General features: G+C 35.3%; 1 protein-coding gene and 1 long non-coding RNA gene across 4 annotated transcripts; one reads left to right on the top strand and one right to left on the bottom strand.

Annotated features, from left to right (window-relative positions):
* On the bottom strand, positions 1–5547 carry LOC115451970. The gene is made up of 2 exons (XR_003939437.2): positions 5353–5547; positions 1–180 (listed from the first exon to the last, which is right to left on the bottom strand). It is a non-coding gene; the product is annotated as an uncharacterized LOC115451970 (long non-coding RNA).
* A 1051-nt stretch (positions 5548–6598) lies between these two features.
* Positions 6599–11001, top strand: LOC115451968. Of its 3 annotated transcripts, none has more exons than XM_030180395.2 (6): positions 6599–6762; positions 8003–8140; positions 8758–8892; positions 9632–9742; positions 10094–10255; positions 10792–11001. In XM_030180395.2, the coding sequence occupies exons 1-6, from the start codon at positions 6690–6692 to the stop codon at positions 10914–10916; spliced, it is 744 nt and encodes a 247-aa protein (XP_030036255.1). In that variant the 5' UTR covers positions 6599–6689; the 3' UTR covers positions 10917–11001. The 3 variants fall into 3 exon arrangements, with proteins under 3 accessions (XP_030036255.1, XP_030036254.1, XP_030036256.1); XM_030180394.2 differs by having other exon boundaries at positions 9608–9742; XM_030180396.2 differs by lacking the exon at positions 9632–9742.
* The last annotated feature ends 1013 nt before the right edge of the window (positions 11002–12014 follow it).

The following is a 12014-nucleotide window of genomic DNA, read 5'->3' as shown; positions in this document are numbered from 1 at the left end:
TACACAATATCTTTAATTATTTACATAATAAATACTTTAAAAATTAAATTTAATCTCCAATCGCAGAGTAACATCGACAAGAGCCATGCGCACAAAGTCCAGAATTTCTCCCCTTAATCTGGCAATACTGATCGCAGTCCTTCGCACAAGGATTCCGAAATTTCATAGCTGCATGCGATTCTGCAACAAAAAATACAAATTTAGCACTCCTTGATGTTTTTGTGGCGGTTTTTGTGAATATTATCATATAAGGTATGTCAATACAGGCAAAATAATACCACTACAAAGTCAAGTAACGTATGACGCAATAATGACATTGTTATGAAAAACTTGGTGTCAATGATTCTCGATAGACGGAAGGGCAAATCAATAACAGTGAAGCAAGACTTCTTTCTTTTTCATAACCTCTTTGTTATTTTAAAAAGTTGATGACGCCATCACGAATCCTTATGTTTTTAGTGTTAATGACTAATAATTTTTTTTATTCTATAAGTAAACTATTTTTTTATTGCTTTGAATGAAGAGACGAACTTGCCGTTCGCCTGATGGTAAGCAAATCGACCGCCCATTAACAGTAGAAACACCATCCAACACCTTGAATTATTAAGTATTGTTTGCTATTCCACTGCGCTCGCTATCCTTAGACATAGGATGGTAAGTCTATTCAGCTAAAGAGTATAATACCTCAACGTATATTTCCTACCTAGTAATAATAGCACCTACGTTTTAAAAAAGGGACCTTAGAGGTATTAATTACGTCAATAAAATAAGTAAAAACTGGGTAAAGTGTAATTGTTGCCTTGTAGAAGGTATAAGTCGAATCAAACTTATAATCTATCTTCCTTCGGTAAAAAATAACATATCAAAAATTTTTGCTCGCGATGCGCTTTTGCGTGTAAAATGTAAACTTGTCTCGCATATTTTTTGTACATGTGCAATAAACTTCGTCGCTGACGTAATTGTATTACGGTACGACTCCATTGTAATCCTGAAGTCTCGGGTTCGATCTCCTTGGGCAATTTAATATAGGGTTTTTCTACTCATCATTAGTTTGCCGCCTGGAATTTGTGCCCGATATGGCGATAGACTCACCTCCTATGAGATCATGGGACAGAAAAGTACGGCAGAAAATGAGTGCACCAGTTCCCCTCTGGGAATAACAGACGTTTGTGTGAAATAAACCTCTCTGGTATATATTGTATGGTGTGGTGTACTTATTGGTGCTGACATGTTTAATTATCGCTCGAAGAAACCAAGTTCACTGATCTGCACGAATGGCAACGACCGTAAACATGTATTTTAAGGTCGTTTCCTTACTGATAAAATCCTATACCGTGGAACAGGATTTCACGTCCATCTACTTCCAAAGCAATATTAATAGTGTTTCTCTGTTATTTTGTTTATTAGCAGTCTTCAATATTAATAGTGTTCATCGAAAATATTTTTAAATAGCATGTATCCCTAAGTTTTCGAATAGATGTGACTATTGTGTCCAAGGAATTACTGTCTATTACCTGATACAAAACCAATCTAACGTAAATATTTTGAATATTCCAACTCATTGCTTATTAACTTGTTTTTATACAGAGTGTCCCAGAAAGTATTGTCAAGCGGAGGTCCAGAGATAGAGCACCTCTTGAGGTATCCGAATCACCCCCATGTATGTTCCGCGATTTTTTATAGTTTTCGTATTATGAATATTTTTCTGAATTTTTGAGAATTTTCAATTTGAACGATCAAATGTTTTCATATACATATACATGAAACGCCATCTTGCTCCAATTCTAGGACAGTAACGTCTTGGACAGAAATGAACATCGTTCACAAACGCCCGTGAGCTCACTGTTAACCACCTTTCCGAGTTAATTTAATGCTCGCCTCTCCAGCACTGACTGCAGAGATTTTCCCCAATCAACTAACTACACCACTACTTAAGTGTAACTTTACTAGATGGAATTTATTGTAGCCGCATAATAGCGATATAAGATCTTGGTGTAACTCTGTGGTGGTATTTTGCTTTAAAAAATAACGTAAACAGACTCACACCTCTATCCCAAAGCGGTAGGTAGAGGCGCAACTAGTGTACCAACATTTCCCCAAGCTTATCTGTTCTATGTAATAAGAAAGCCTAATACCTTATATAGTTGATGTTTCAGGGTACTGTAATGTATTTCTGAATTCACACTAATACTACCACCACGTAAGTGTGATGCGTTCCCGGGTCAGCCTGTGTATATCCGGTTCCAATAGGCCGGCATAATTGTGTCGACTGTCGAGGGGTAATTATCTCTCGTCAGTCGACATCCTATTGGATTTAGAGCCCACTCCACTTACCATCAGGTGCAGCGGGGTCACATTGCCGGGCAAGTGTAAAAAAAATATGTTTCAAACGAGCACACGGCTTTTATTAATAACTAGCTTCCGCCCGCAGCTTCGCCCGCGTGGATTTCGGACTTCAAAAATGGAGAAGGTGCTCAAAAATTTTACTAATTGCATTTTTGGCATCAGTATCGATCCCTAATCACCCCCTGATAGTTATTTTGGAAATATATTTCATGTACAGAATTGACCTCTCTACAGATTTATTATAAGTATAGATAGATAAGTATAGATAAAAGATTAATGGATGACGCGTTTAACAAACTAAACACTAATACGTGATCGACCCGGGAAATCCACTCCTGATAATGCTTCACGCTCGGAGTACGCAGCCACTAAACAAATAAGGCAACATCTAACAATAACGCTATTTTAACCGACTTCCAGAAAAAGGACGAAATTCTCAATTCGTGTTTGTTTTTTTAATGTATCTATAAACATTTCTCGCAGATTTGTGGGCCGATTTGCGTGATTTTTTTTATTTGGTAAAGAAAGTTCACGAAATGGTACCCTAGTAATAATATATTGCATAAGTATTTATGCAATATATTATTATATTTATATAAACCATTGATAAAAGAGATTGACATGATGTTAATCATGATTATCCATAAATACATTATTGTAAATTATCATCACATATAAAATGTAATAATTTATAGTTATTTTTTTACAAACGGGACATTTTAATTCATCAAGTTTTTCGTTATCACTTTTACAAGGTCGACGAGTCGCAATTAATTTATTGGGTTTTTGAATACTTTACATACCGTATGACCAATAAATAACTTTTGACTATGAAGCGTCGTGTAAATACTGTCAACTTGTTATTGCTAAAATAGGTTGTTTAATTGAGGCAACTGTCACCTCATTACGTGTTATAATTTTTGGAACAAGAACATGGTATGTTTAACATTTTTTTAACGTGCTTAACACTAAACACTGTAAAAGCGATGTAGTTAGAACCTACATACTTTGCCATATAAAAAAGGCGCGCAAAAACTCGTTTCTTTAAAAAAACTTCGTGTGCATAGACATTTACTTTACAACTTGTATATTTTGATTAGGGCTGTCTGTAGTTCGGCCGCTGGTATCTATGCTCAGGATAATGCGATATTACATTAGATTTTTTCATATTAACATCGTCGCCCTTTTTTCAATCATTACTTTCCATACATATCATATTAATCTTTGGATTTATATTTTATTTTAAAAAAATAAAAGCCTGTGCTCATTTTAAGGTTCAAAATAAATGCATCATCCAATTAGTCTGTTAATATAATACCAACGCATAAAGATACATTAACATTAGATTATCTTGTATATTTTACATCAATGTGTGAATCATTTTCTTTAACACACTTGGGTGTTTAACCTTTCCATGCCTTACCCATACTTATTATATTACATAGAGGAAAATTGTATATGTTTATTTTTTAAATTTAACCTTTATAGTATCCTTAAGTTTAGTGGCATAGGGGTCACAGATTTCGTGTATCGGATCCTTCAGTCTACCTCGGGGGAAACCTGCGAATTGGGTATTAGAATCTTCCGACTTAGCGTCTGCAGGAGCCCGGAGGAAAGTTGGGAAGGGATATCAAGGTGGAGGAAAGGGTGGGGGAAGGAAAGGAACCCTCTTAGGATGGGCGAAAGGAACCTCTTAGGATGGGCGAAAGGAACCTCTTAGGATGGGCGAAAGGAACCTCTTAGGATGGGCGAAAGGAACCTCTTAGGATGGGCGAAAGGAACCTCAAGATGGGCGGAGGGGAGCAGGAAGGGAAATATTGGCAGGGCTCTTATAGGCCTCTATGTGAATTGGCAACCATGAGGTATACCGAGGGCCGCGACAGATATCCACCCATGCATGGGCGTTCATTCGGTGTAAAGACCTAGCGCACAAGAATTGCCTCGGGGGTTGGGGAAACAGTTTAGTTGGGGGAAGGACGCTGGTCCATGCAGATAACTGATGACACATACTTAAGGTATGAAATTTGCAATTATAGGCCCTTGGGTGAGCCTTTACATAATTTTTAAACTATAGTCTCTCCCCTGAGAAATGACTCTAATTACACTCATGCGCACGCATATTTTATAAAACCGTGAAACGCTTTCGAATCCTATGTAGGGTAAATATGTGTGTATATAATATTTCTATTCATAACAATTACACACTTGCGCTATCTGATATTTGTATATATGTATAATATTTTACATATATATGACTTCACTCCTTAGAGACAGTCTCTCCAATTCGTGTCTATCTACCTTTTCGCACATAAAAGGTATAAGTTCGTGAGGTTCATAAATTCATGTGTCCGCGAATTAACCTGTTTAAAAGATGTGTTTATTATTTAAACTATTTAAAATATGTAGCGTGTCCAAAACTTGTTTACTTGATTAACATAAAATTTATTTAACGCTGTTTTATAGGAATTGCAGATATTCCATTCCATCTACCGAAAAGTATACAAGATGAGAAAACAGTTTTTAATTATGATAGTTACATTATCATTGTTAAATATCGTATAAGTATTTTTAAATCGCCGTAGCAGTCTTCATAAAATAAAAAAATCTTATATGCGTAAAGTTGAATTATTACACGTGTGTATTCAGTCAGGTTATAATATATTTGTTGATAGTTTATAAATCATTAAAAAGTCGGCCCTTGTAAAAAAAGAATACCTTCCTATGTTAATGGCCTTTATAAAGAAAGAGTAGGTACCATATTAGATTAAATACAACTTATTATAGTCTCATTTTTTTCTATGTGACATTTATTAAGAATTATTAAATCTTATCCAAATTTTAAAATATAACATCAGCCTTATGTTATAAAATATATTTCATCCCATTGCTGACAAGGGCTACCTCTAAATCTACGTATTTATCTATTGTAAATACTTAATATCTTTAAAAAAGAAAAATTACAATTCCATTGAAAATTTTGTCAATATTTACATGAAAAAGCCTTACCTTGCAAACCGGTGATTAAAATTAAAATAAGTACATAATACAACACAAACTTCATCTTCAGAAATAATTATCACTGTTTATTTACAAGCTATCACATCACAAACGTCTAGTTATTTGGTAATGTACGAACATGCTTAACGATTTCTCATTTGCGAGCGATGCTGCTCCGGGGAAATACTTATATCAATGAATAACTATGAACTCGTTTTGTTTCCTTAATCATTGTTTGTGGAAACAACGCCATCTGTTAGTCAACTGTTGAACTAGATTGTAACAAATCCTTTATTATTATACTAGTCAATGAGTAATTGTGTAAGTTGCTCTCCTGATGGTAATCATGCATTAATCGCCCTTATACATGCAAACAATTTAGATCTTGGACTTACAAAGCAATTCATGCCGCTTCACCCTCTCTCTACTCATTCTTTTAACTTTTCAAATTCCATTAGTTTAATGATCAATCATACTTATGTAAAAATAACATTAATTATATAAGTATGTAATTTTGTTAACAATGGTTTAAAATTATATTATTTTGTGAAATACTTACCTACATATTTATTGAAAAATATGAACTATGTTTATTCAATTAAACAAACAAAGTGAGGAAAATGTGGCAAAATATACTTCATATCGTTGTTTAATGAACAGTTATGAAAATGTGCGACTTATTTTATTTAAAGGAATCGTGCATTCACCTACATTTACTAACGAACCAATTACGCATAAACGAGACATTGCTCAGATAAAATAATAAGGCATTTACATATACATATACCTACATAATTTAACTACTTTCTGTATTATGTAAAGATGTATGTATTCATATAATTTCAGGAAAATTTACGAAATAACTAAGCTAGAACTCCTTTTAAACTGGTGTAGCCACGTTTCTTTTTCGTTACAAATTAAATTAGCAACTTTATTTAAATACTGAGCCAATTTCGAAAGAAAATATGCCAACCAATAAGAATTTTCCAAATTGGTTAATAAATAAGTGAGTTCTGGAGTAACAAACATTAAAACACATATATACACGTAGATGAGAACATCATACTTTTTTGAGACCGTAAAAAATACGCAAGATTATTTTTTTTCTTGTCATTATTTCATATGATTCATCCCTGTCAAATTTATTTAAAACAAAAGCTCCATAATCGCATAGTTACCTACATAATATATCATGCGGAAATGATTAATAAAGTACATACCTCTAGCAGCGCTTGAATCATGACTGTAGGTGAAGTCCCTTAGTTCGGCGCTCCCGTATAAAAACGTGGCGTTCCCAGAACCCGGACAGTGTCTGCCTGTTCACTGAAGAATCATTAGCCGGCACAATGCAGTTCAGTGCAATTATTCTATTAGTGTCAATATGTGTGGTGAATGCGTCCGTTATCATCAATATTTATGGTTCGTTTGTCCTTTAATACTTCGCTTTATATTTTCTAGCAATTTGCCCGGTGTTGAAATCTTACGTTTACATAAAACAAAGTCCCCGGCTGCGTCTGTTTAGACGCGATTAAATCAAAAATTACTGAACGGATTTCGGATTTCGATGAAATAAGTATGAAAATAGTTTAAGACCCTGGGAAGACCCCTCTTAAAACTCTTTATGGGGGGCGAAGCCGCGAGTAAAAGCTAGTAAATATAACAGATATTTTGTACACAAACACTGTCTACGGGAATATTTTAGATTGAAAGGTGGAGCTGGTTTTTTTCTATTCATGGCATATGCATCACAATACACAAATATTGATTGAAAACACAATGCACGATCATTTCACTATTCGTTTTTCTCGTTTTGTATGACCAATATTATGCTTTTGTTTACATATTGCAACGTTTAGCTTCAAATTCAATAACACTGAGCTCCGTTGATCAACAACTGGAACCTTGTGTTTATTCTACGAATATTTTCCTGTTCAGAAGAAACATTATTTGATCTGTTGTGACCCTTGTCGCGTATCCTCCATAAAGTTATCTGAATTTTGTTGAAAATCAACGAATCATACGTGTCTCTTGCGTTTATTTGATAAACAGTATTTGATTAAAAAACAGTATTAGTAGTTATTTGATTTAAAACAGTAGATTTATGATCAAATGATTGAGCACGGTATAGTTGAATAAGTCCCCTTAAAAAATAGGTATATTTTGTAACCCTGGTCAGTAATCACATTAATGTATTCTATGAAATATCGATTGTTCAATAAAGAACATTGCAAATCATGATAAAACAATGCAATCGTAATATGGCCTCGTCCAATAACAATAGAACACTTTACATTACTAAGACATAGCCTCCAAACATATAAAAGTATAAAAACTTTTAGTATATTGGTTGAACAATTTTATACAAGTTAATGAGGATATTCAATTAAGTTTAGAAAAGCAGCAGTAATCGAAAGGACAGCTGCGTCTGTAGTCCTGCTTTCATTCGTATACACCACATGCACTTTTCGAAATAAAATTTTGACTATCGATTTTTAATGAACGCTTGGCTCAACGATGGGAAACAACATAGCGAAACCTTAAAGTTAAATCAAAGAATATGGAAAAATATCGAACCCTTTCAGTCACTCTGGAGCCTCTTGCTAAATAATATGACAAGAATTAATAGAATTCACAGCATTTATATTGCAACTTTGTTTAGATGACAACCATGGTGAAACTAAATCGGTTGAAGACTGCAACTTCCAAGCGTGCGACCAGCTGTGTCGCAACCTAGGGTTCCCCGGCGGTGCCTGCGTGGGAGACCGATGCGACTGCGACAACTTCAAACCACATCACAGTGAGTATTTACTATTCCCATGACTTTCTTTAAAGCCCGATAGTATGTACGTGATCAGCATAAAAAAATCGTACATGTATGTTAAAACTTAGAAGTAAAAGTTGGATAGTTTAAGGGGATTTGTTATGCGTCCAGCCGTCTACTGCCGCTACTCTTCATTATACTTCCGTATGACGTAATAAGCAATTTCGTGAATTCTTATATTTACCTGAATGGTAGACATTAAAATAAAACTATCCTCAGTCCTCCTTGTGACCATGCAGGCTGCAAAGTCTTCAAAACGTCGGGAGAAAATTGTAATATAAAAAACCGCGATAAAATCCAAAAAATAGTTTTATTTCAATAAACAATGTATTCGAGTCACGATGAACGTCAATTCTTCTTATGTTTAATAGTAACACGACTCAAAAAATTTAATAAGAAAATACTATATGATACAACACTAATTCGTGTGCTATCAATTAATTAAAAAATATTCATGGAAACGGTTAAGACCTAATCGTTCATAAAGTGATTGTTAATTTAAGAAAATGAACTGCTTCTAGGTTTTAATGTGCCCTAAATTAAAATTTCTATAACTTATAACAGTTGTCATCATGCTTTCTGATATTATTTAGGTTACAACCATAAGGTTTCCGTCCCGGTTGAAGACTGCAACTTCCAAGCGTGCGACCAGCTGTGTCGCAACCTAGGGTTCCCCGGCGGCGCTTGCGTGGGAGACCGATGCGACTGCGACAACTTCAAACCACAAAGTAAGTACTAATTTCTATACCTACTGTCGTTCCTTTTCATTAAAAGCTATCGTTGATCATATATTCAAAACTTAAACTGTTCATAATATCAGCCCTGCATTATATACTGTCCCATTGCCTCCTCTACTATCGAAAGGGATTAGGTCTTAATCCACCACGCTAGCCTAGTGGATTGGCAGACTTCACATACCCTCAAAACTCATACAGAAAACTTCTCAGATGCATAGGTTTCCTCATGATATTTTCCTTCACCATTAAAACAAGCGATAATTCACAAATTATACACATAACTTTAGAAAAGTCAGACATGCGTCCACTGGGGTTTGAACTTGCGAACATTTATCTCGACAGTCCATTGTACTTAAAAATAGAATATTGCCGCTTCTTCACTGCAAACTGTTTCACTATCATGAAATGAGTAACATCAATTTCTCTTTACATTTCTTGTCACGCTTCAGACTTTGAAAATAATACCTGTTGCAGTATCGCTGTTAAAAAATTAAGATACAAATTATTATATGATACTGCACTGTCTCCTAACGAAATAGTTAGATATTGAAACATTTTTGTTTCTTGAAAACATGTAGGCTAACCGTGCTTTAAATTATTGGTGGAGAAAAATTTATTCTATGAGCATTCCAGATTTTATAATACCCTATTGAGTATCTCCTTATGAACTTCAATTAAAGTAATCATATTCTTTAATGCTACTTAGGTTCTAATCATATTTCCATCCCAGTTGAAGAGTGCAATTCTCAAGTCTGTGACCAGTTGTGTCGCTGGCTGGGATACCCTAGTGGCACCTGCGATGACGACCATTGTAATTGCAACGATTACCTACAATTGAACAGTAAATATCATTGACTTTTGCACAACTCTTATATATCATCAAATTATAAAAAAAAAAAAAATAAGAAAATACTAGAAGGTTTTATGAATCAAAACTACAACGTGTTTCAATTAGTCACCAAAAATAGGACGACGTCAGAGGCTACTCAATTTTGTGTAGATGTTATGTAATAAAGAAAATTATTAAAGTAGGTACTGCTGAACCTAGGAGCAAGTAATAGTAAGATATTCTGAATGAACATTCTACGAAGGGCCAGAATTGCCTAACCATCTTACAAAGGACTCTTCCGTCATCGAGCAGAGATCTTTCCGTAGTATGCTATGACTTATATTTTACATTTTTAATTTTCAGGCAAAAACCATAAGGTGTCCCACTCAAGCAAAGACAATGAAATGTCACTTACAGTGAAAGACTGCAACTTCCAAGCCTGTGATCAGCTGTGCCGCAGACTGGGCTTCCCCGGCGGCGCTTGCGTCGGGGACAAGTGTGAATGTGATAACTTCAAACCACACAGTAACCACATTTTATTTATTATGCGCTGTTAATTTTTTTCTATCCTGACGGGACAACTTCCACTAAATCTGATACAAGGAATTAGCCTTACTATTAGTCAACGAGAAAAATCAGCGCTTTTATAGTCATCAGAGTTAAAGCAGTATCTAGTAAGCAGACCGACTTACCCAGTAAGACTGTTTGATTTTGATACTTGTTAGATACCGGGCGGATACTTAGGTGACAAATTGAGATTTTACCTTCTCCGAGGATAAAACCCGAGACATGACCAGCGGTGGCCTTAGCCGGCCCGACGTCTGTGCGGAAACATAAATAACCTTCATGAACCAATCATCATGTCCTATGTAAGATGCTTTGATTAATATCGAAGAGACCTAAGAGAAGTTCCTCTTCTGAGCTGCGCTAGGCCCTGGACGATTGCACGCTTCGCCCCCCTCCTCTAAGGTCGCCACTGTTCATGACATTAAGCAATCGAACCCTGCCACTGAGGTATTCTTTATTTTTAATCAAATATATATATATTTTTTATTTTTCAGGTATCCCTGACCATCATAGGATCCGCAAACTGTTCACTTGCGACACGGTTATCTGCGATGAAATGTGCCATCGATTGAATTTCGCAGGAGGCATGTGCGAAGGAGGAAACTGCCAGTGCTACTAACCAATATTAAGGAAGAGTCTGAATTAGACTGTTAATAAAGTATTTAATACAAAAAGAGCTTATTACAGAATTTTTACTCGATAAATACTTACTTACTTTGGTCTCAAGTGTACTTACACCTGAGACCAAAAACATCTCTTTATATTTATAACTCATATCATTTGGATAAAATATATCAAAACATTTTTATTAAACACAACAATAGATCTATACAGTTACCAAAGATAGAAAAGAGGAGACAATAAAATAGTAAAACTAAACATAAAACAAACCTCTAAGTAACGAAACTACAATCGCAATCTCAAGTTGATGAGTCGAATGAAATACGTCTGAGATCACGTTTGGCCATAATCTTTGATCTCTGCCACCTCTCGGCTAGATAACAATCGGGAAAGTCGGCACTGTCCTTCAAGTTAATTGTAAGTACTTCTCAAAGGACGAGGGCTCCGAGCACACTCATCGCTTACAAAATGTAGGTATTCTTTGATGCTGCGAACAATTCGTACACTTTTCTTATTACTATTGTGTGAAGTGACAATGTAACCTACAACTTCTTGAGCTTGCTTATTACCTAAATCTATCTAGTCATGCTAGATCAAATGATACATTAAAGTAACGATTCCTTTTTTCTAAAAGCTATCAATATATGTAGCCGACAAAATGTGTCCGGGTTAAAGCGCAATGCTGCGTCGTCTTTGCTTTATACAAAATTCATACATTTATATATTACTGAGAAAGTATAGTTGAGCTGTTTAAATAGTAATAAATTGTCGTTTATCGCGGTAGACAGAGATGCAATTGTGGCACCTACTTTCCGATATATAATTCGTCCCATGATGAGATAGGAAGCTAAGCTATCACCATATCGGACATACGTAACAAAACCATAATCATATTTGATGAACACGCCAAACAAACACCCAGAGTTTTATTACAAACATTCCAACAGCTAAATTTTAATGTTTTACGACACAGCCGCCTTGACGGAGCTGTCAAAACATTACCCTTATACATAAACCTCGGGATCCCTTTCAGACTGGCCGGCTACCGGTGCACGTGTAAACTTTCAGTTTAGGACAACGGGCCGGCTCTAAACGT

This window comes from Manduca sexta, chromosome 22, assembly GCF_014839805.1.
Source record: "Manduca sexta isolate Smith_Timp_Sample1 chromosome 22, JHU_Msex_v1.0, whole genome shotgun sequence".
NCBI lineage: Eukaryota > Metazoa > Arthropoda > Insecta > Lepidoptera > Sphingidae > Manduca > Manduca sexta.
This window is presented reverse-complemented; position numbering and strand designations above follow the sequence as displayed.